The sequence below is a fragment of the Moschus berezovskii genome, chromosome 14, assembly GCF_049115385.1.
Source record: "Moschus berezovskii isolate FMDL1 chromosome 14, NW_MosBer_1.0, whole genome shotgun sequence".
Classification (NCBI taxonomy): Eukaryota; Metazoa; Chordata; class Mammalia; order Artiodactyla; family Moschidae; genus Moschus; species Moschus berezovskii.
In genome coordinates this window covers 68,545,492-68,571,258 of record NC_142473.1, presented here as the reverse complement: position 1 = coordinate 68,571,258, position 25,767 = coordinate 68,545,492, and the positions used below count along the sequence as shown (strand labels likewise).

The window sequence follows — 25,767 nt, the reverse complement described above, 5'->3', positions numbered from 1 at the left end:
CCTGGCTCTGCCCCTTCCTGGCTGTGTGACTTGAACAAGCTGTGAAACCTCAGTTTCAACATCTGTAAAATAGGGATAAAACTAGTAACTGTCTCAGAGGCATATAGTAAGAACTAAATAAATGAGTTACCATACATATGACACTTAGATTACTGCCTAGTAACAGTGAAGCACTCTATAAATGTTAGCTTTTATTACTGTTGGTGTTCACTCGAGAAGTTGTATCCAACTCTGCAATTCCATGGACTATAGCATGCCAGGCTTCCCTGTCCTTCACTACTAGTTCCTGAAATTTGCTCAGATTCATGTTCATCGAGTCGGTGATGCCATCCAATCTCATCCTCTGTTGCCCTCTTCTCTTTCTGCCTTTAATCTTTCCCAGTTATCAGGGTCTTTTCTAATGAGTTGGCTCTTCACATCAGGTGGCCAAAATACTGGAGCTTCAGCTTCAGCAACAGTCCTTCAAATGAATAATCAGGATTGATTTCCTTTAGGATTGACTGGTTTGATCTTCTTGCAGTCCAAGAGACTCTCAAGAGTCTTCTCCAACACCACAATTTGAAAGCACCAATTCTTTGGTGCTCAGCCTTCTTTATGGTCCAACTCACATCCACACATGACTACTGGAAAAACCATAGCTTTGACTATATGGACCTTTGTTGACAACGTGCCTTCTCTAGCTTTTATTAGATAATTACATCACAATGACAATTTATAATGCTCTAGTAATGAGTTACTTGGAGATAGGGCATGAAATATTACAAGGGTAGAATCTGTACATTACAAAAAGCATTGTCTATTATGGTCTGTGGCTTATAAAACTGTGTCTTTTTTAAAAGATTATCTGTAGATGCTATGGTGATGAACCAATTAAATGCAAACTAATTAAAATGGTTGCTTAAATCATGGAAACCTTTAGTCACTGGGTACTTTCTCAGATACTGAAATACAGTTACTAGTTAATGAGATGATCATGACAAACCTTTATGGCGTTTACTGGATGCCTGGCATCCATCTAGTACCTCATGTTAATCTTTACAACCACCTTAGGAAGTTGGTTATTTTTCTTATATGTTTATTTCACCTGCAGAAAATCTAAGTAACATCCCCAAGTCACAAAGCTGCTGAATACTGGAACTGGAATTCAAAGTCAAACCACCCACCTCCAGAGCCTCTGCTCAGAACCACAGGCTCCATGGCCCCCTGACATGGGGCCTTGCCCTGCGTTTTGACATTTAAATGAGGTCCTTGCCCTTGGGGTTGTAGAAAACCATCAGTGCACAGAGAATGAGGTCTGGCCTTCACAGGAGGGATAGAAAAGGAAATTCATTCAAAAACGTGCTTCAGTTGGTCAGGGCTTCCTGTGCGCCTGTGCCCATAGGACTGAAAGGCTTAGGTTTGGATCAGGGATGGAGGACGGGATGAGAACACAGCAAAGGTCGTCTCCAAATCCCAAGGTGGCTCATCACAAAAGTCCCCACCCTGAGACCCCTGTGGGCACACTCTAGGACAGGCAGATCTGATGATGACAGGCAGATGGGAGGGACGTCGCACTTACTGGCCGGGGCAGACTGTACTGGTACATTTCTGGGCGGTAGGTCGGCACCCACTGCACCCCAGCCCTGGGCCGTGTCATGGTCCCCGGAGCGCTGGTCACCACCTCGGAGTAGGGCAGGTGCTGGGCGGAGCCGTAGGCCTCCGGGTGCCGGCCCTGGCCCGCGTGGCCCGCCGACGCCAGGCTGAAGGCCTCCTCCAGCAGCATGTGCATCTGCTGCCGGACCTCGTCGATGGAGGGCTGCGAGCTCAGCGTGGACGTTTCCGAGTGGCCTTTCACCTGCCGTGACCGGCCGTAGCCCCGGGGCTCATTCACTCTGTCGATGTTGGTTTCCTCTATGATCTCAGGCTCCGTCTGTGGGACCAAACAAACGCCCAGCGATTTGTTAATGAACTTTCCTTCTATTAGTGTTGTCTGTAACTTACTCTAAAACGTTCCATTTGGACAAGTGATATTAGGCATTTGTGCTAATTTATGTTATACCATAGGTGCCCTCTCCTGGAATTCACACTACAGGGCTATTCAGCCAGTATTGTATCGATGAGGCCATGCTCCAACTATCTATGTGAAATGAACCTCAGTTATTGGAGCATAAGGAATGAACCAGGCTTTGCTAATTAGCATAATGAGGATGAGAAGTGGCTTCTCACTGATGACATTAACAGCATCCTTTAAATCAGGGGCCCCCAAACTTCAGGATCTAATGCCTGATGATCTGAGGTGGAGCTGATGTAATAATAATAGAAATAAAGTGCACAATAAATGTAATGCGCTTGAATCATCCTCCTGAAACCACTCCCCCAGCCACAGCCCCAGTCCATGGAAAAATTATCTTCCACAAAATCTGTCCCTGGTGCCAGAAAAGGTGAGGACTGCTGCTCTAAAACCTTTCACTGACATTCTTTACCCTTATGCCTTTTAGGTAAAGGAATCCAGAACACCTTGTAGCCCACACCCAAGGGTTGGTGTTCTAGACCATAGACTAACTCTCAAAATGGTCCTGTGCCCAGGGATTGAGCAAACTGCTGGTTGCCTGATGCCATTTATCAGAGAGAGTAACAAAATCAGATCTCAAAGTGTGGAGCCCTTATAAGCTCTAGGGTCAGGGCCCAGCAATCAGTGCCTTAACAAGCCCTCCAGGAGATTTGGATGGTTCCTCAAGTTTGAGACCCACTGCTCCAGAATGTTCATCTGCCTTCTTGCAGTGAACCTTCCACTCCGGAAGCAGTTGCAGTACCCAAATGGGCAGAGAGTTGGGACTTGATCAGCTTCCAGAGCAGGCTGCCTGCCCTATCTTATGTTTGCCAGCCTATGAATGCTTATTTAATAAGTCTGCACATGTGGCAGGTTTTGCTCTGAGATTTGTTTTTGTAATAAGATGATGGTGGGACTGTGGAGACTAGTTAATCCACATCCACTTCAACTATGCCCATGGCTACTGCTATCTGCTAAAAGAACCTGAGAGTTCTGTGTGAATAAACTAGCATAGATTAGTTTGCCACCCTGCCCTCCATCCACGACACAACTGTCACCTTAGGAAAATTAGAAAATACAGATAAGCAAGTGGAACAGGGCAGACAAGCCTCAGGGCAAAACCAAGAGATGAGGAACTGCTAAGGCCACACCACCAAGTTGTTGTGCTCAGGGCAAATGCTGCCACAATGACCAGGCCTAAAAGGCAAGCCGAGAAGATAAAAGACAGCTCAGGAAAGATGTTCCAACCAGAACAGCTACTTAACTTTTTGATGTTTTGGTTTCCTCATCTGTAAAATGAGGATAATAAGACCTTCCTCAAAGGGTTTTATAAGGATTGAATAAGATGACTGAGGTAAAGAGTTTAGAACAGTAGCACATGCTAAAAATACAATAATGATAGCTTTTATCATCATCATAATTGTCATTATTCCTTTAATTCATTCAACCACATGTTCTTTATCACAAACAGAGCACTCAGATGGGCTTCCCAGTGGCACTTCCGGGTGGTAAAGAACCTGCCTGCCAACGCATGAGACCTAAGAGACGTGGGTTCTATCCCTGGGTCTTGAAGATTCTGGAGGAGGGCATGGCAACCCCCTCCAATATTCTTGCCTGGAGAATCCCATGGACAGAGGAGCCTGGCAGGCTACAGTCAATGGAGTCGCGAAGAGTCAGACGTGACCGAGCGACTAAGCACACATGCGCAGAGCACTCGGATACAGAATATGCGCGTTAAGAAAATGTCATCAGGGAACCCATTCATTAAGGGAGGCCTTCCCTCCTTAAAATCTAGATGTGGAAGGTCAGAACTACATTATTTTTCATGTTTTAAAATTTTATTTACTTTTCTTTAGTACTACTACACACACATTAGAGAAGAAATTTTAAAAGTACAGAACGCATGAAAAAGAAATTAGACATCTCCTGTAACCTTATCACACAAAATTAGGGTTTGTATAGTTCAAGATCAAAAGACAAGATTCTCTGCCAACTTGCAAGTCTAGATTTATCAACACATTCACAAACAGTGAATAATTCAGGACACTTTTTATATCAACACAAGCAAGGATAGATTTATGGAGTAGAGTGCAAAATTACCTCTGTGATAACAAACAAGAACTCAAAGACATTTCATGCCTGGGTGTATGCCCCCAGATCCTGGGCTGGAGATGCACCGGGGCTCTTATGCTGGGGGGTTCTTTAGGGAAAGGTTTGAGACCACCCTCGGGGAAATATGCTCCCTGAAGACCCCAGGGATACCTTCTAGGGTAATGAAAACAACCTCTTTTTTTTGTCGTTGTTAACTTTTTTTGTATATACCTAGAGCCTATTACCGGAGAAGGCAATGGCAAGCCACTCCAGTACTATCGCCTAGAAAATCCCATGGATGGAGGAGCCTGGTAGGCTGTAGTCCATGGGGTCGCTAAGGGTCGGACACAACTGAGCGACTTCACTTTCACTTTTTACTTTCACACATTGGAGAAGGAAATGGCAACCCACTCCAGTGTTCTTGCCTGGAGAATCCCAGGGATGGGGGAGCCTGGTGGGCTTCCGTCTATGGGGTCACACACGACTGAAGTGACTTAGCAGCAGCAGCAGCAGCAGAGCCTGTTACACAGACTGAAGTAAGACTGAAAGCAACTTCTGAACAACATTTTCATACAACGCTTAGAACATTCTGAATGGAACTCCAAAGCCTGAGGGACTTGAGGAGACCATTTCATTGAAGCCCTATTTTATGGCTGAGGAGCTGGAGGCCATAGCAATTAAGTGACTGACCCAATGTCCACCAGAGCGGGCAGTGGCAGAGTCTTGCTCTCCCAGCTCCAGTCCCAGGCACATCGTGCTGCACTCCACTGCCTCTCACAGCTCCCTGTCAGTACTGGTTGCCACCCACATGCTGCCCTTCCCCCTGACACCTCCAGTCTCCCTGATAAATAATGGATGCCTAGGGCTACACTGTTCCCAGGTGGAAGATGAATAGCGCTGAGGGAAGCTATGAATCTCCCCTCCCATCAGCTGTGCTGTGCGTTTCCAGTCATACTGGTGGGTCTCTTATTATGTGAATTTATAGTTGTGCCTTCAGCAGGGCCAAAACAGCTTCTTAGCAACAACTTCCTACTCTCCCGTTTTCCTAGGATCCCTGGGGTGGGGCTGTACTGAATTGGGGAGGAGGTTCTCTGAGCAAGGCTTGGGGAAGACATTATCTTTGCCAGGGAGGTGGAGATACATTCTGTAGAATCCCATGGCATCTACCCCATAACACCCCAATGGAAATCAATCTACCCCATAACACCCCAATGGAAATCAACCTCTGCTCACCCCGCTCGAATTTTCATCTTGTGTGGGGGGGGTCCCTTTGATTGGAGGGACCAGAGTCATAACCCAAGTATGACCTCAACAGGTTTTCACTAAAGAAGTCCTGTATTCCCACTGTTCTCACTTGGTTGCTTAATCTCCTGATGTCTATAGAATAGGAACAAGGCGAGCTCTCATTATTTCCTGGGATTTCCCATTTTCACATTTGATTTGCTTCTTTAATCTCAAGCAAGTCTGAATGCTCTCTGAGACCATTTTACTCATCTCTCGCGAGCTGAGAACAAGGCACTTGGTATTCAATAAAGCTTTATGAAACTGAACCAAAATTTAAAAATCTGTTTAATTAACCACGGAGTATTAATAGAATTTAAAGTTAAGGTAAAGGGCCATGTTCCCCAACAAATTTCCTCCAACACTGCAGGACCACGTATAAGGTACACGAACTCCCTACACCTCAGGGTCCTCACCTGAAAAATGGGAGCACTAACCATCGTCTAGGATGTCCCTTCTGGTTCTTACCTTGAGTCAGATTTAGGTTGATTTCTTGGACTCTGTCTGCTCTAATAGAATCCACATTCCTCCTACAATCATGGTTCTTGGGAGAATCTGATGTCCACTCGTAAGGGCAATCCCTCCTCCCTCTGTATCACCTCCCTCCCTACCTCAAAATATATGAGAAGTGATAACTTTTTTCTTTTACTTAACAGATAATCATTGATTTCAACCCCATGATCAGCTTTGGGTTGTGAGTTGCACATGTAATTAATAAGATAGTGTCATAGTCCTCAAGGAGCTCCCAGATTACAGAAGGAGACAAGTGACACAATAATAATAATAACAGCTAATGTTTACTGACAGCTTGTGTGCCAGACACTGTTCTAAGTGCTTTATATAAATCTTACAATAATCTATGAGGCAACAGCTATAGCTATTCTTATTTTATAGTTGAAAACATTATTGAGGCATTGACAGATCAAATATCTTGCCCATAATTAGTGGAGCTGCATTTTGAACCCAGAAAGTCTGATTCCAGCACCCAAGCTCTCACCCACCACATATACAAACAGATCCAATACCGTTGTCACAGATGTAGGCTCTTACAGAGGGACAGGCATCTGTGACCAGGAAGACAGACTACAAAGTAATACTTGAGATAATCTACCTCATCAGATTGGGCTTCCCAGGTGGCACTAGTGGTAAAGAACCCGTCTGCCAGTGCAGGAGACATAAGAGATGCAGATTCAATCCCTGGGTTGAAGATCCGCTGGAGGAGGGCACGGCAACCTACTCTAATATTCTTGCCTGGAGAATCCCATGGACAGAGGAGCCTGGTGGATTACAGTCCATAGGGTCACACAGAGTCAGACAGGACTGAAGCGACTTAACATGCACACACACCTCATTGATTACTATAAGGATGTAAAACATCGATATGCAAATATCAAGTGTTTGGAAGACTGTCTGGCACATAAGCAGACACTTTCATATTATCTGTCTCCTCCCACAAACTGGGGGCTCCATTAGGGCTGGGTCAGTGTCTTACTGCTATATCCACAGCCCCCAATTCAGAACTTAGCCCAAAGCTGAAACCAGTAATTGCCTCTTAAGGAAAAGAAGTGAACAGAGCAGGTGCTCGGAGTTCCTTGCGGACCTGAGATGTGCCGGTCCTGTGCTCGGTTTTCCATTTGTGGTCCCTCACCCTCCCCGAGGACCATGTGGTTGTCCCCAGTTTCCAGGTAAGACATGTGTGTCAACTGGTTTAACCTGCTCCAAGTCCTTCTCCCTAACTTGCACATTTTTGAAAATACCTTTGGCTTTTATTTGACAGAAAGGGGTGACAGGCACAAAGACAGATCTCAGTGTTGGCTGATGGTTGGCTTGGATACAAATGTCAGTGGCGTATCTGGGACAGAGAATATATTTTTAAACCTCCTTAACTTAGGGTTTACCATACTTACTTTTCCAACCTTATAATTCTGAGAAGCACTGGGGAACTTTTTTTCCAAACGATTTTAATAAATCAATCAAGATATACTTCAATAAAAATTCTAAGAATTTAATCAGGGAATGTCTGTTCATGGTAGAAAATTAGAAAACATAGATAAGCAAAAGGAAGGAAATTAAAATCCACTCTAATCCTATCACCAGAAATAACGAAATGTTAACACTGTGACCTTCGTGCATGTCCTTCCAGCTGTTTTCTATGCATGTGAAATAGAATGAAGGTTATGAATGCTGGCATAATACCAACACCCTCCCAGTTGCTCACCCACCCCACCCATCACCCTCCTCCGGTGAGCTACAAAGAATCCTGGCTTGGACCATCTCAGTTTCTCCCCTCCTCTTCTTCCAAGGAGAGCCCACCACTTGCCACAAGATTCTCTGGCTTTTGTGATGGAGAATAGAAAGCACGGGAGGGCACTGAGGCAGAAGGGGAGAGGGCTGCAGGGTTGTCTTAGTGGGATTTCGGGTAGAGATGCAAAAGCAGCTACGTAGCACGTGAATGGGAAAGGAATCACGGATATTGAAAAAGTATTACTGGACACGATAGGATAGCCTTCAGGTACAGAAGCAGAAGTAGGGCTTTCCTGGTGACTCACGCGATAAAGAATCTGCCTGCAATGCAGGAGACTCGAGTGCAGTCCCTGGGTCAGGAAGATCCCCTGGAGAAGGGAATGGCTACCCATTTCAGTATTCTTGCCTGGAAAATTTCATGGACAGTGGAGCCTGGCAGACTGCAGTATATGGGTTGCAAAGCGTCAGACACAACTGAGAAACTAACACTTTTCATTTCCTTTCATAACTATTTAAAATTTACTTTTGCTGATATAATTCTTTTGACTTAGATACACTCTCAGACTAAGCCATCTGGGTCATGATTTTAAAAACAGTATAATCACACACATATATATTTTGTAAATGTATATAAATTAAATGTCCCATTTAAGAAAAATCCTCCTACACATATGAATATATGGATTTATGTATATTAAAATAGAAGTATATATATTTTGAAATCTTTTTATACAACATTGCAAATAAATATCTGTCAATAAAAATATGATATTTATAGGGAATAACTTTAAAAGATTTCACTGCATTCTGCTATATGTACTTTTCAACCTATATGTAACTATCCACTCTTTTATGTAGTTTCCCAACAAAAGTGAAATCTGTTTATTGTGGTTAAAATTCTGCATATAACCATGCATTTAGCTTCATGTTAAATTCTTGGAAGTAGAATTACTGAGTCAGAAAAAACGTACATATTTAAGATTTTGGATACTTATGGTATATAAGTGAGATAGGCTGAGATCCAGGACTTTTTGTTGTAGTGTCTGCACCTGGACAAACATCTCCTCCAGCAACAAAATACAAAGAAACTAAATATAAGGGACTAAAAATAACTGTAAATATGTGCTGTTGGGCCAAATGATGAACAATAAGATACAAGAAGGCCACAAACCAACTGCCACTTGTGAAGTGCCAGGAGCAAAAGCAGAGCACTGCGCATGATCCCTGCACTCAGGCACCACCAAGGGGTGGGCAGACCACCTAAGCTACCTCTCCTGCCCATCCCTCCAGATCCGCCCTCCCCCTCACCCCACTAAAGGAACCAGCTCACCCCCCAACCTTGGGAACAAGCAAGGGCACCTGTTTCTGATGTTCCCTCCCTTGCTTGAGCTCCTCCTCTGGCCTCTTATCAATTTCTATCAAGTAAAGATCCCCAGGACTTCTACGTTGGTAACCTATGTATCCTCAGCAGCAAAGGCTACAGATATTTAGAAGAAATTAAGGCCATTTCTTTTCCACCCTTGGACACACAGGCCCCTCGGATTGAGTTTTATGGTGCCGACCAGATGGAGCAAGCATATGCAATCTTTCAACGTTAAAAGAACACACCCATACCACACATCTAGGAAGGCCCACACAGTGGCTAACTATTTACGTGACTTCAGCTTCTCTTTGAAATACCACAGGAACAAACTTGAAGGAAACTATACGAGCCCCAGATATCTTCTTTCTGGAAAATATTCCATCATATTGCTTGGTCTTGGAACATATTCTGTAGCCATAAGACTTCATCAAAATTTAAAAAATAGTTTGTTTTTTTTTAAATCAGACAAGCAATGAAAAGACAAGCCACCAGCCAGGAGAAATATTACCATTTGTATCCAGACTATATAAGTATTTCCTATAAATAAATAACAAAATGACAAAATACCTAATTTAAAAATTAGACAAAAGGCTTAAATTGACACGTTAATAAAAGAAGGTACATAGATGTCCAATAAATGCATAAAAAGGTGCTCAATATCATGAGTAATTAGGGAAATTATATCATTTCACATTAGCTGGAATGGCTAAAATTAAAAAGATTAATCACAAATGTTGCTGAGGTTGAGGAGTAGAGCTAGAACTGTCACAGCGCTGGCAGGAGAGTAAACAGCACACACAGTTTGTAAACCTGTTTGTAGTTTTAAAAAGTTTTAAAAATGTATGTTGTCATATGTGAAACGAATCACCAGTTCAGGGTCGATGCATGTTACAGGATGCTCGGGGCTGGTGTGCGGGGATGACCCAGAGGGAGGATAAAGGGAGGAGGGAGGTGGGAGGGGGGTTCAGGAGGGGGAACTCATGTACACCCGGGGCGGATTCATGTCAATGTATGGCAAAACCAACCAATATAATATTGTAAAATAATTAGCCTCCAATAAAAAATAAATTAATTAATTAAAAAGTAAAAAGTTAAACATACACCTACACTAGGACCCAGAAATTCCAGTACCACTATATTTATCCAAGATAAATAAAAACATAGCCTTAGTCTGTTCAGGCTGCTAGAATAAAATAACACAGCTGGATGGCTCATAAACATTAGAAATCGATTTTCTTACAGTCCTGGAGGCTGGAATTCCAAGGTGGGCAGTGTGGTTGGGTGGGGGTCTTCTCCCAGGAAGCACATTCCTAACTGTATCCTCACGTAGAGGAAGGGGCAAGGTGGTCTGGGGGAATCTCTTTTATAGGAGCCCTAATCCCATTTATGGATTCCATACTCAATCCTGATAGCCCCCCCAACCCCCTAATACCAACACACTGGAGATTAGACTCTCACAGTTGGAATTTTAGGGGGATACACACATTTAGACTGTAGCACATATGTTCACAAAACATGTATGTGAAAATGTTTATAGCAATTTTTCTCTAGTAGCTCCAAACTGGAAACAACCCTAATGTCCAACAATAGGATGATGGATAAATAAATAGTGGTATGTTCATACAATGGAATAGTACTCAGTAACAACAAAAAGTAAACTACTGAATACCAGACCACCTGACCTGCCTTGTGAGAAACCTGTATGCAGGTCAGGAAGCAACAATTAGAACTAGACATGGAACAACAGACTGATTCCAAATAGGAAAAGGAGTACGTCAAGGTTGTATATTTATACTGTGCTTATTTAACTTATATGAAAAGTACGTCATGAAAAACGCTGGGCTGGAGGAAGCACAGCTGGAATCGAGATTACCAGGAGAAATATCAATAACCTCAGATATGCAGATGACACCACCCTTAAGGCAGAAAGTGAAGAACTAAAGAGCCTCTTGATGAAAGTGAAAGAGGAGAGTGAAAAAGTTGGCTTAAGGCTTAACATTCAGAAAACTAAGATCATGGCATCTGGTCCCATCACTTCATGGCCAATAGATGGGGAAACAGTGGCTGACTTTTTCTGGGCTCCAAAATGACTGCAGATGGTAATTGCAGCCATGAAATTAAAAGACGCTTACTCCTTGGAAGGAAAGTTAAGACCAACCTAGACAGCATATTAAAAAGCAGAGACATTACTTTATCAACAAAGGTCCGTCTAGTCAAGGCTATGGTTTTTCCAGTAGTCATGTATGATGTGAGTTGGACTATAAAGAAAGCTGAGTGCCGAAGAATTGATGCTTTCTAACTGTGCTGTTGGAGAAAACTCTTGAGAGTCCCTTGGACTGCAAGGAGATCCAACCTGTCCATCCTAAAGGAGATCAGTCCTGGGTGTTCATTGGAAGGACTGATGTTGAAGCTGAAACTCCAATACTCCGGCCACCTGATGAAAAAAGATGACTCATTTGAAAAGACCCTGATGCTGGGAAAGATTGAGGGCAGGAGGAGAAGGGGACGACAGAGGATGAGATGGTTGGATGGCATCACCGACTCAATGGACACGAGTTTGGGTGAACTCTGGGAGTTGGTGATGGACAGGGAGGCCTGGCATGCTGCGGTTCATGGGGTCGCAAAGAGTCGGACATGACTGAGTGACTGAACTGAACTGATATGTGCAAAAACATTGATAGATTTTGAGCAAGAGAAATCACACACCAAAGAGTACATACTGAATAATTCCATTTACATGAAGTTCAAGAACAGGTAAAACTATAATAGTAGATATCAGGAAACTGGTTCTCATTTTGGGGGTGGTAAAGATTGGCTGAAAGGAGAAATGAATCAACTTTCTGGAGGTGATGAAAATGCTGTTTATTTCGACTAAACTGGTGATTAAAAAGGTAGTATGGAACCACTTCTACCCTCTTGTCTTTCTCCCCCATGACCGGCTGCCCTCCGTAGAGCACTGGAAATTCAATCATTGAGCAAGTCACATTTACCGAGTTATAACCACTGGTGACCCTGTGTTTGGCAAAATGTGATCTTAGAGGTCATCTTCAAAAGTGTGACCTCTTTGTCTTCAGGGCAAAGGAGGAAGGTCTCAGTTACCCCTTACAAAGCCCTTCTCTAGCCCTCTAAGGAATCCAATCCTCTCTTTAGTGAGTACAATTCTGATCACCAATGTGTGTTTTTTCCCCACACATCCAATTCTTGACACCAGCTGGGTATCCCACAGTTCAACTCAATTCAGACACTACCCAGAGAAAGCATCAGATTCCACAGGTTAAGTGCTCAGTCCCACCAGACTGGCCTCTATCCCCACCGCCCCCCACCTCAGATGCCAGTCCCAAGGCCAGGTTGTCACTAGTGCTTCTGACCAATGGGCTCGATAGAGATCAGAGGTTCCAGCAACCTCCTCTTTAGGTTCAATTAACTTCCTGGAGCAGCTCAGAAAGCTCAGAGAAACATTTTACTTACTAGATTGCTGGCCCAACACTAAAAGACATAAATCAAGAACAACCAGATGGAAAAGATGCATAAGGCAAAGGGGGAAGGGCAGGGAGTTTCCATACCGTCTGAGGGTGCTGCTCTCCGAGAGTCGCCACCTGTTCACCAACCTAGAAGCTCTCCGAACCCACTTCTTTTAGGTTTTTATGGAGTCTCCTTTGCTTAGGCATGATTGATTAAATCACTGGCCATTGGCCATGGAACTCAACCTCCAGTTCATTTCCCCTCCCTGGCAGTGGGCATGAGATTGGAAATCACATATTGGGCTCCACAGGCAACCAGCCGCCATCCTTAGGTACTTTCTAGGTTACCTCTTTAACATGAAGAACATTTAATGCTCCTATCACTCAGGAAATCCCATGGGGTTTTGGAGCTAGCTCTGGGCCAGTAGCAGGGACAAAGACTAAATAATGTCTTTCTTTTTCTTTTGGCTGTGCCAGGTTTCAGCTGTGGCATATGGGATCTAGTTCCCTGACCAGGGATGGAACTCCAGGCTCCCTGCACTGGGAGCATGGACTCTTAATCCCTGGACCACCAGGGAAGTCCCCAAATGATATATTTCTTATTATAAATGTGTGTGAGAAAATTCACAGCAGGCCTGAAGTGTCTAAAGTGTTAGAATGGAAAAGAAACAGAAAAAAGAACATTCTTCTCTCCTTCATGGACTATTAGAAATAGCAACAACAGCTACTATTCACTGTGCATCTTCTATGTGTTTTATGAGCATAATGTATTTAATCCTCATGTTCGTGCGTACTAGGTTGCTTTAGTTGTGTCCAACTCTTTGCACCCCGTGAACTGTAGCTGTCCATGGGGACTCTCCAAGCAGGAATACTGGAGTGGGTTACAATGCCCAAGCAGGAATACTGGAGTGGGTTACCATGCCCTCCTCTAGGAGATCTCCCTGACCCAGGGATCGAACCCACATCTCTTATGTCTCCTGCATTGGCAGGGGGGTTCTTTACCACTAGTGCCACCTGGGAAGCCCCTATTCCTCACAACAACCCTATAAGGCAGGTACAACTTGTATGCCCATTTTCCAGTTTGAGAAACTACAGTAGGTAATGAAGTAATTAGCCTAGCTTCACACTGCCAGTGTTCAACCGAGCTGGACCATGAACCAAGCCTAGCTCCAGAGGCCATGAGCATAACCATTACACAGTACTGTCTGTGATCGCTGAGAACAGTACATGAGCCAGAGTCATGCATTAGTGACAAATACCTACTAAAAAGGGACGAACCTGAAAGGAAACACACAAGAATGGCTTTCTGTCACAGGAAGCTATTTTGCTTTTGCTCTTAAGGTGAGTCACTACCTGCTTTTTCTTATCTTCTTAGCTTAGTTGACCCTGCAGGCAACAAGGCCTAACCTCGAGAGCCGACACTTTTCTGTAACAAAACAGGCTCTCCCCACTGCCAACTCAAATCTGCTTTTCCCCCTCCTGCCTCTTGAAAAAGCCAGACAGATTCACAAAATCTCTCTTGGTCATTCTATCTGCTTCCAAGATACAACCTTCAACAGTAGTCAGGCCTCCCCAAGCCCATGGGAAGAAGCAGTCATGGGCTCATCGCCTTGCCAATCTTTCCCTTTATGGGTGGTCAACCAAAGGTGTGTTTGTCCCACAGCTGAGACTGGAGGGACAAGTGACATGGACGATTCTCCTGGTTTTACTCCTTAAAAGGCCCAACAGTCAATATTCCTCAAGGAGCAAGTACTGGGGTGGCCTCAGCATCATCCACTCCTCTTCCTGGGTCTCAGGAAGGGTCTCTGGGGTGGGGGTGGGGGACTAAGCCTGTCCCAGCTCTGCTGGTGACGTCTGCCTGGGTTAAATCAATCAGTGGGACCCCATCCCCCCGCCCCAGTGATACAGGGGTAGAGTGGGCATTGGACCCACTGTGGCTCGGTTAGAGTAAAAAACCCATAAACTTTCAATCCACGGCTGGGAAAGAGATAGTCTCTCTTGGGTTGGCCAACACAGTGTGTAGACACAAGGCTCAAGGCTGCTGCAGCCATTACCAGTGGAGAGAACCAACCTGTGTTTGAAGCCAACACATGACGGGGCAGCACTGCATAATCAGAGATGAGGAACAGGAGCACCAGTCAGACCAGGCCTGGATTTATTCTACCCGGTACATGCATGTGTGCAGACAGTCTGAGTTGGGTTGGGCTTTCTGTTATTTTAGCCAAAGCATCCTAACTGATAACCACCATTTAGACTGAACTTCAAACAGTAACATGCATTTGTCTACGGTGTTGATAAGCCAGTCAAATCAACTGTCTATATGGCTCTGAGCTAAATCTGCCCCATATTTTCAAGTCTCAGCTCCAGAGTCACTTCTGGTTGACACTTGTTTGTTCGTTTGCTCAACAGAGACACCGCATCTGATATGTGCTGGTTCGGATTCTGAGTGCTGAGGCTTCCAGGATGAATAAAACATGATTTCTGTCCTTGAGGAGGGTGGGGGTTGGGGAGTAATACAAGTAAATGCAGTTGGGACGAACAGGAATAAGGAATCTGATGAAGTGAGTCCCAGGTACTAAGTCAGACTCCAGATGCGGGGTCGAGGAAAAGATTCTCAAGGAGGCACTTAACCGAGTTCTGAAAGCACTGCCTGAATAGGCAGTTTGGTTTTTTTTGGAAGATTTTTTTTTCTTGATGTGGACCAATTTCAGTCTTTTTAGAACTTGTTACAATACTGCTTCTGTCTTAGGTTTTTGTGAGATCCTAGCTTCCTGATCAGGGATGGAACCCACACCCCCTGCATTGGAAGGCAAAGTCTTAACCAGGGAAGTCCCAAGGATAGGCAGTTCTTAACTGGGAGCAGGCGTGCCCCCAAGGGACACTTGGCAGTGTCTGGAGGCATTTTTGGGCTGTCACAAGTGGGAGGGGCTATTGGCAGCTGGTGGGTAGAGGCCAGACATGCTGCTGACCATCTTACAAGCACAGGGCAGCCCTCCCTCCACACAAAGAATTATGCAGCCCCCAGATCAACAGTGCCAAGGTTGAGCAACTTAAGGCAGAGGGAACGGATGTTCTGAGCAGAGAGAGAAGCATGTGCAAAGATGTGCAGATGTGAAAACACAGGGCAAGTCTGGGGAGGCAGGGAGGGCTGGAGCCAACAGGTAGTTACGGAGCGGTGAGCATCAGCCGGAAGGGCATGTCGGGGCCAGCCGGGGCATCTGAGCCCTGAGTCGGAAGCTTAGGGTTTCAGTCTTTTTTTTTAAATTAATTAATTTATTTTAATTGGAGGCTAATTACTTTACAATATTGTAGTGGTTTTTGCCATACACTGACATGAATCAGCCACGGGTGTACATGTGTTCCCCATTCTGAACCCCCCTCCTCCCTCCCTCCCTATAGGGTTTGAATCTTGTTCCCAAGTCCCGAGGAGTTGTGCTGTGCTGTGCTTAGTTGCTCAGTCATGTCCCACTCATTGTAACCCCGTGGACTATAGCCCACCAGACTCCTCTGTCCATGGGCATCTCCAGGCAAGAAAACGAGTGGGTTGCCATGCCTTTCTCCAAGGGATCTTCACAACTCAGAGATCGAACCCAGGGCCCCTGCATTGCAGGCAGATTTTTTTAACCATCTGAGCCACCAGGGAAGCCCACAAATACTGGAGTGGGTAGCCTATCCCTCCTCCAGGGGATTTTCTCGACCCAGGAATCAAACCGAAGTCTCCTGCATGGCAGATGGATTCTATACCAGTTGAGCTTCCTCAGGGAAGCCCCTCTGAGGAGCTACTGAAGGATTTTAAACAAGGGCATGCATTTTATAAGGACTCCTCTGGCAGCTGTGAGTGGGACAGACAGGAACAGACTTTCAGGACTTCCTGTTCCCATCCGAGTTCACTACCCCAACATGTTGCATATATCTCTACATGTTCCCTCCACTAGCCTCCAAAAGCAGCCTGGGGCAAGCACTAGTTAATCCACCTTTCTCTTCTCCATAGAGCCTCACACAGGTAGTACAGTGGAATCACATGTGGGGCTCAGATGCTAACACCAGCAGAGAAGGTAAAGATCATGTAGTTAAACCTTTGAAAATCCATCATCATCCACATAGTATACATGCATGGCCTATGTGTACAATCTTACAGAAATAAGAAATAGGTCACCTATAATGCACAACATGAACAGAATATAGGCAAGAGCTAACTTTTTTTTGCAATATTTATATTTTTTTCCCTTTGTCTTTCAGAGACTATATTGTGGAATTGGCAGATGTTAAACGCACATATGATGCAATGGATCCAGGGCGCTTGAGAAATGTTTGCTGGAAGAAATGAAGGGGTAGCAAGTACCGACGTGAGGTTCTCATTTGTCCTCTGGCTTCTGGATCCTACAGGGATTCAAGGGCCCCCTGTGGGCCAAGGACCAGAGTTCAGAGGAGCCAGCATGGGGTGGATGGTGCTGTGCTTCTCCAGACTCGAGGGTTTCTTCTTGAGCAGATGGGCGCATCTCCAGCCCTTGGCTGTCACCTGGGTATTACCCTTGCTCTCCCCTGGCATTAGAGAAAACAGGCAGTGCCAACTCTCTCACTAGGAACTGTCCTTGGCTAAAGTGAAATGCGTTACCCAAGGACACACAAGGACTGATCAGTACTAGAGGACCAGAACCCAGATGCTTCTTGAATACTCGACACAACTCTTTAGGGTCACATGAGTTACAGCGCTCCCTGTGGGGAGGTCTTGTAGTTCCTATACCACATCCCGACCTTTAACTCTGTCCAATCCTGCTTCCATCCCTTCCCTCAAGGTGTCCACACCAAGAGTGTACTGGGTGCACTGACCTGCAGTAAGCAGCTGCCAGTGCAGGAGACATTAAGAGACACGGGTTCGATCTCTGGCTTGGGAAGATCCCCTGGAGGAGGACATGGCAGCCCCCTCTAGTATTCTCCAGTATTCTCCAGTCCCTGGAGAATCCCATGGACAGAGAAGCCTCACAAGCTATAGTCCCTAGGGTCACAAAGAGTCAGACGTGACTTAGCACTCATGCACACACTGGTCAAGAGGCTAAGAGGTCTCAGAGCCCAGGAGAGGCAGGATGGGAAGGTGGTACCAAGAGCAGAAGCAGGCAGCATCCAGAGCACAGGAGACCAGAGAGAATCGGCGGGCAGATGGCACCTGAGTGTCTCCTGCCCACTGGGAACCCAGTGGCATGGGAAGGAGCCCAGCAGGGGAGGCCTGGCTCCGAGCGGGGTCACTAGGCCATCCTGAAACCTGACCTGCCACCCCCCAAACCTGCAAACAAGAAACCATCTCCTGTTCCCCACGTGCCAAGAGGCCTCCATCTCTGTAGGTTAACAAGTCTCTTTGTGGACAGCCACCAGCCTGAAGAGGTCTAGATGACACGGAAAGGCTCCCTTCACCACCAAACACCTCCCCCTTCACCACCAAACACCTCCCTCTCCCTCAGTCTCAACCAGGGAGCCTGATTTCCCATTGTCAGATATTTCCCTGGGATTAAAGGACTCTGTTAAAACACAACATCCTACACAGTAACATGAGATAACATATCAAGCCAGGGTTAACAACAGCTTAAACTAGTCAGCAAAGGCAAGGGAAAGAAATGAAAGGCTGAGATGGGAGACCTATGTAAGCCAGTTCTAGGTGGGATGCTTAGGAGGTGATGGAGGTGGGGGCAGGGCCGACACGGAGCACGTGGTTCAGAGGGCAACAGCAGGGGGCTTCTGGTAAAGGACAAAACCCCCCAATCCAACCATTCGTTCTCCAATGAAACCAGTAGTTGGTCATACCCCTCACTGGGCACATCATGTGGTACCAGGGCATCCTTGTGCTTTATCTTGGTCTCTGACTCTCATACCACAATCCTAAGAGCAGGAGAGCCTCCCATTAACAACAGGATTTACAGGTTTACTGAGAAGGCCCCAGACTCCCTCTAAGCTATCTCAGGCAGTCAGGGGCCTTCTAGATCACATTTCATTCCGCTCCAAATGGAAGCCATCAAAACAACTGCGTCAGGTCCTTAATTGCAGCATGCAGGATCTTTTCATTGCAGTGCATGGATTCTCTAGCTGTGGCACGTGGCTTAGCTGCTCCGCAACACATGGGATCTCAGTTCCCTGACCAGGGATTGAACCCATGTGCCCTGCATTGCAAGGCAGATTCTTAACCACTGAACCACAAGGGAAATCCCTGAAATAGTTACTTTTATTTTGAAATATTAAGCTGACGTTATCTTTTCTACCCACTTATGCACTGCGAAGAATTCAATTCATGTCAAAGTTAGTCTAAAGATACGGTCTGGCCTCATTAGGACTGATCCGTTGTGGACATCTTTTTAAAATCCTTCCTTCTTCTAAAAGGGATACATCCTCCTGGAAACTTACTACTCAAGTGAGCCCCAGTAACTGCCAGGAGTGTACAGCACGTCTTAGCTGTTAGGGTGGCAAAGTGGTTGAGAATCATTGCTGTAAAACACGGGGGTTCCCAACCCCCTTGTAGCTAAGTCTCTTCTGCATGTTCTCACTCCTCCTGCTCAGTGCAAAAAGTTCTGAAACGATCCAGGCGGCCGTCAGTCCCAGGGCTGAGGTTTGCCTGTGATGAGTGTGTTTGTTGGCTTGCTCATTTATTCCTTTATTTTTACATGCAGGCATTTCCTTTGGGACTCTAATGCAAGCAACCTTAGAAAAATTCACACTTAAATCAATCTCACAGTGCTTTTGTTTCTACCATGTTAAGGAGCGGGTCCTTCTGGCGTTCACTCATCTGGCAGAAAAGACTTGGAAATGTTGGCCTGACTTTAAGATGCCCAGGCCCAGTAGGATGCATGACATGCTTCCAACTGAATGACCTGTTCACTGCTGAGCTACTGGGTTCTTTTGCCAGGAGTGCTTTGGCACTTTTGGAAAATCAAGAGTCAGAAAATTAATGCATGTATTGTTTAAAACTATGACTCTTCTTTTTCTACTTTATCTGCAGGTCCACCTTTTGCTTGTGTGAGTTCACCATGTGAGACCTGACATCTTAGAGAGATCAGAAATACAGGGCATATGTTATGTAAAGACAGATATACAGTATGGTAGGGGCACATGGAAGCTGTATTAAGGGGTAGTTAAGGGGACAGGAGAAGGCCCTGGCAAGCCACTCCAGTACTCTTGCCTAGAAAATCCCATGGGTGGAGGAGCCTGGTAGGCTGCAGTCCGTGGGGTCGCTAAGGGTCGGACACGACTGAGCGAGTTCACTTCCACTTTTCACTTTCACACATTGGAGAAGGAAATGGCAACCCACTCCAGTGTTCTTGCCTGGAGAATCCCAGGGACAGGGGAGCCTGGTGGGCTTCCGTCTATGGGGTCGCACAGAGTCGGACACGACTGAAGTGACTTAGCAAGGGGACAGGATCTGGAGATGGGTAAGCATATTATGTAACTGCCCAGAGCCTCAGTTTCCCATCTGTACAATGGGCATAATGAGAATAACTACTTGTCTGGTGACAGCAAATACAATTACATTATACATGTAAAAAGACTAGAATAGGGCCTGGTCTAGTGTGGGCAGTCAGAAAATGATAGCAAATACCTCTCATGTAATTAAAAGGTTCAGGAGGCAATAAAGGAAACAATTTCATTCTTAGCATCAACAGTCTAAATTCTTCAAACTGTTCCCCAGATGATCATCATCTCTTAAGGAAACCTGTATTTGCACATGTTTTTGTGATCACACTCACTTTTCAAAGAAACATATATCTTTAAAAAATCTATTGAAATGAAGTGGGCTTCCCTTAATCTGTAATTGGAATATTTATACATGACTGTGAGAGGTAAGCAACCTTCTTTTTAAAAATTCCTCTTCTCCTACTGTTCTAATGCAACATTCCAAAAGTATCCAGTGAATACTATAAGTCCTGGCACAGTGGCGAAAAAACCTGCAGTGTTCTCTTTTCAAGACTAACAGTGTTCTGGCCTATTTCCTCAAACTGTGAAAATGTCTATGTCTAGAACCTCATAAGAAATCTATTAATACAAGTCTTGGAAAAAACTAAGAATGCTGTCACATATCAGCAGAATATTCCTGAGCAGAAGAAAAAGTTTCCCAAACTACAAGCAGCCAGGAAGAATACTCACTGTCGGTAGGGAGAGATTAAACGGAAATTTCAATGCCCTACACAGGCTGATTATCAAATTGATGACCAAGCTTAGCATAAGAAACATTTGTATGAGGAGAAAATTTAACAATTGAATACTTTAATCTGGAGGAGAAAAAAAAGAGATTTGCCCAAAGCATCTGGAATTTTACCAAATTAAACCACCTAACTCTTAGTTATGAAAAAGAAATAAAAGATAAGGGTATCACCACCAACACAGATACCAAGTTTAAATGTCAGGAAGGATATTAGAAATTCAAATTAGGTATAGTATCTCTGTTTTAATTGGACCAATTAAAAATCCCACTTTAAGCTTTGTGGCAAAGAATGACCAATTCCGAGGGGGAGAAACCTTCTTGCCTTCAAATTAGCACCGTATGTTTTAAGAAAGCAAGTGTAATTTTCAAATTACAACCCCACAATTAAAAGTTTATCTGGATATATTTGAATCATATCTCTTGTTACAGAAAATTTTGTATTTGTAATTAGAGAAATTGTATTTTAGAAGAAAAGGAAAGAAACATTTTCATAAAACCTAAGAGTATATTCAAGACCATTTGAATCTTGGGACACAATAAAGCACTATTGAACATCTTAGCATAGCATCTTTCACGTGAACTCATGACAGCAACTACACATGACGGGATGCAAGCAGTTTGATAGGAGGCACCAAACTGATAAGTCATCACCTGGGGAATTTGATGGGATTAGAAACATTTTTGCAGCCTGGAGCACCCCTGCACATAAGCATGTGCTTCATCACGTGAAATCACCAAATCACTCTGTGGGAAATCTCATTGTTTCCATGGCATATTGAGGAGTTACGAAATCAGGAACAAATCCAGCTTCTCAACAGTGCTCTGGATTAAAAGACGCCTATGTTCAAATGAATTCTAACCCACGGCCATGGTTCCTACTGAGTTTCTAAGAACAAAGGGGAAAAAATTAAGGACATTTAGCATTGCTGTTGACTTTAAGGTCAATAAAGTACTATTCATAAAATGGTTGAATTTAGACCTTGAGATTCTTTGAGCAATAATTTGTTACTCTGATACATTCCAATTAGTCTTACTTCGCAAAAGAGGAAATAAGGAATAATAAAATAGAAAACATTTTAGTGTATTTTTAAATTCCACTAATGTACAATAAACTGAAACATGACAGAATGCTCTATCCCCTTTGCATTCAGGAAAAAGCAAAGCTTGCATTCACCTCTGCCCACCAGGCACTTACATCGTATCCACTGTTACGAATCCCACGCCGGGGTCGCTCCCGAGTTACCAGAAGGTCCATTTCTGTTTCCCCAGGACTCGGGCTGTTCAGAGATTGCCGGCTCCGGTAGACAGAGTTCTTCATCTGTTGCCTGAAGAAAATTCAACAACTGTTATGATGCAGCAAATACCCTGACAGATGGAATTCTCCACTGATCCAAACTACAGGCAACCAATGAAGGCTTTGGATTTGCCTCGCGAATCTCAGAATTGATGGTATTTGTTCCCTGGCCATGAGGAACTGTAGAAAGAGTGGAATAAAGATTTTTTCTCCCCGGATGCTGTAACCATTTGGCTGAATTGTAACTGCCCTTTCGTATGGAAACTAGGTAACTCTAATCAATTGCATCACTGCAACCTCATCTAAAATTCTGCTGACGGCAAGGCCAGGGACTCTCCCTTGACCTTCTAGGACAGTGAACGCTGGAAGAACAAACTTGATTTTGTTGGCTTTGTTGACTTAGCAGCCTCCTGGTCCTTTTCACCTTTCTAATTTCACATGCAGGATTCCACGATGTGTCAACAAACACTGTGGATAATAAGCTTCTTAAAGACGAATGACGATAGATTTTCTTTTCTACCTTTATCACAGTGAATTCCCTTCTGGGCTAAGGAGCCATAAACCGAAAGGCAATTTGGGGCCCATGCATCCATCCATCCATTACTGAGTGGCTAAAATGTACCAGGTAGGGTGGAAGAGGATGAGGATCCACAATGAGACAGACACAGCCCTGCTTTGCAGAACTTACATTCTAAAGAGGCAGACAGACAGTGTGCCTGGTAATTCCCAAAGTAATAAGGGTGACAGTCACTAGGATGTGGGGTGACTTTAGATAGGATGGTCAGGGAAGGCCTCTCTAGAGAGGTGACGTTTCGGTAGACACCTGAACAGAGCCAGCCACGTACCAACCTGGACACAGAGCATTTCAGGCCTAGGAAGTTCACTTCAATTAATTTCAAAGTTAGTTTACAGTTACGGTCTAGCCTCATTAGGACTGATCAGTTTTGGACATCTTTTTAAAATCATGCCTTCTTTTAAAAGGCGTGCCTCCTTCTGAAAATTACTACTCAAGTGAGCCCCAGTAACTGCCAGGAGCATGCAGCCCCTCATAGCTGTTAGGGTGGCAAAGTGGTTGAGAATTATGGCTGCAAAACACAGGGAGGGAGATAGGAGGGAAGTTCAAGAGAGAGGGGACATATGTACACCTATGGCTAATTCATGCTGATATTTGGCAGAAAACAACCAAATTCTGTAAAGCAATTATCCTTCAATTAAAAAATTAATTAATTAAAAAACACACACAGAGGGATACCCAAACCCCTTGTAGCTAAGAGTCTCTTCCGCATGCCCTTACTCCTGCTCAGTGTAAAAGTTCTGGAACAATCCAGGCTTCCATCAGTACCAGTGCCATCATTTGCCCATGATGAGTGTGCTTGTTGGCTTGTTTATTTATTCCTTTATTTTTACATGCAGGCATTTTCTAGTGCCCTGACCAGGGGTTGAGGTTCACATGTTCAGAGGCTTCACCCAGCTCACCCTAGGAAATGCATACTTTTGTCAACTGTTTTGCTTCTACTTGTCCTTAGAGGAATCTTTTTTAGGAGGGGGAAAGAACCAGTAACAGCGAGGGCTGTGGCTGTTCTTTTCTTTTTGCACAGGAGGCAACTCAGGAGTGATGACTTTTTTGTAGGGTTTTATTCTGCAAAATCAGCATGGTTTATCCCATATGATCTTGCAGGGCTTATCCCACAAAAATAGGATAAAATCACTGGTTACTTCCCTCTCATCCAACAGTAAGTTTTTCTCTGTAAATTATTTGCATTTCAGAGCGTCCGCCTTCAGAGAACTCCCGTATTTTGTGTCTTGGTTCTAAGATTCTATCCATTCATGGGTTCAAGGTACAGAGGCTGAGTTACTGTCAGTGACTATGGAAGAAGCCTGGGAGGTAAAGATACTTTTTCATGACCCCATACCCAGTAATTCAGAGCATGGCATTCACTCACTGCTAGTCTAGAACAGACATCAGAACCCCAGGGGCAAGACCCTACCCTTGCAATTAACCTAGGGAATAAAACTTACACTATTAGACTGACTCCCTCACCAAGAGGAGCTTACACCTGCTTAGAGAGCCTCTGTGGTCTTTGCTCATCTGGCACCAAGACAACCCTCTTCAGTTAAGGGCACTAGGATGGCCAGGTTTTCTCCAGGGACAGGCATGTGACACAGGCCGGACAATCATAACATCACAACCCCGTGGCCATAAGAACCGGTCAGAGAGTGGGCACATGAGTTGGTCAAGTGCGACTAAGTCTCAAGGCTTTTGCTACGGCAGTCAGGAAAGAGGCATTCTCTTGGCACTGAGGTTTTTAAGAAGATAGGATATAAGCCTAGAGTTGCTGGCAACCAGTTTGCCACTATGAGGTAAGAGCCTGCCTGAAAAGGAGCCAGCAAAAAATGAAGAAACAAGATAAACATGGAAGTCATCATATTACCTCTTGGATCTAGCCAGGCTTGAAGCCTTGGCCTGTTCAGTGGTAAAATTTCCCCTTTATTGAGCCAATTTGTGTTTGTTTTCCATTATTTGCAACCAAAAGAATCTTGACTAATATAGGAGCTTACCACCTAATGTTATAAACTGTGCTCTATAGTTATCTGCAAAGAGAGGCGTCCAGAAGCACAATCTTCTGAAACAGAATCTGTTCTGAGTGACTCATACTTTAAGGAAGACCCCAAAGAATTCTTTCCCTTGACCCAATTACAAATCATTCTTTGAAAAAGCAGACTCCATAACTGTCCTGAGATTGCCAATTAACCCATTTAGAAAAGATTTACTAATAATGGTGGTGGAGGAGTAAATACTAGGATTAGCAGTTGACATTTAAGTAGGTTATTTTGGAAGTATTAGAAATACAATAGTGAGATTGTATAAGCCCTTTCGAGAACCTTGAACGTGGGTGCACCCTTAGACACTGGCATACCCTCCAGTCTCCTTTTCCATCAAAGACAATGTTCCATTATATACAGCTTAAAGGCTGTTGTTTAACATGAATCTCAAATAATCAGGCTACCAATGTGTGCCTGCAACTACTTTGAAATAAACTGGGCTTTTGGGTAGATAAATTGCTTATTTAAATAAAATAGAGTTCCATTAGGTATATCATTTCCTATTGGTATTTTCCTATATTCTTTAAAAGTTAACAAATTTTAAAACTTGCAAAATTGAGGTATAAGTTTTTTAACCTCTGAAAATATTGCTGGGAGGAGGATGATGGATTTCAATTGGATTTTTTAGGAGGTTGGGATCAACCTCTATAGTTTAAGAAAGTAGTTCCTGAACACTGTGTTCTGTGGAGCCCTGCTGCTGCTGCTGCTAAGTCGCTTCAGTCGTGTCCGACTCTGTGCAACCCCATAGACGGCAGCCCACCAGGCCCCCCATCCCTGGGATTCTCCAGGCCAGAACACTGGAGTGGGTTGCCATTTCCTTCTCCAAGGCATGAAAGTGAAAAGTGAAAGTGAAGTCGCTCAGTCATGTCCAACTCTCAGCGACCCCATGGACTGCAGCCTACCAGGCTCCTCCGTCCATGGGATTTTCCAGGCAACAACACTGGAGTGGGGTGCCATTGCCTTCTCTGTCTGTGGAGCCCTAGGGTTCCATAAAGATGGACTAGAAGGAGGAGGAGGAAGAGGAGGGGAAGGGGAAGAGGAGAGGGAGGAGGTCCTGCTTCTACCAGAGCAACTCTGTCTTTACAGGCTGTTGCCTTAGGTTGGGTTCCCCCAGAAGCAAGCTCTGTGATGATCTGAGTAGAAGTGGTTTATTTGGGAGAGGGTTCCAGGAAGCACAAGTTGAGAAGTGGGAAAATGAGAGAGGGAAGGGGGCTAATA

At 44.5% G+C, this 25,767-nt stretch overlaps 1 protein-coding gene across 2 annotated transcripts in view; it reads right to left on the bottom strand.

Annotated features, from left to right (window-relative positions):
• KIAA1549L (KIAA1549 like) overlaps nt 1-25,767 on the bottom strand; it is a 315,219-nt gene that overhangs the window by 28,967 nt on the left and 260,485 nt on the right. For both annotated transcript variants that reach the window (XM_088843233.1, XM_088843234.1), the window contains exons 16-17: nt 21,847-21,976; nt 1,559-1,909 (exon numbers count right to left, since the gene is read on the bottom strand). In XM_088843233.1, coding sequence (XP_088699359.1) covers nt 1,559-1,909; nt 21,847-21,976 — 481 coding nt within the window. The remainder of the gene's footprint in view (nt 1-1,558; nt 1,910-21,846; nt 21,977-25,767) is intronic.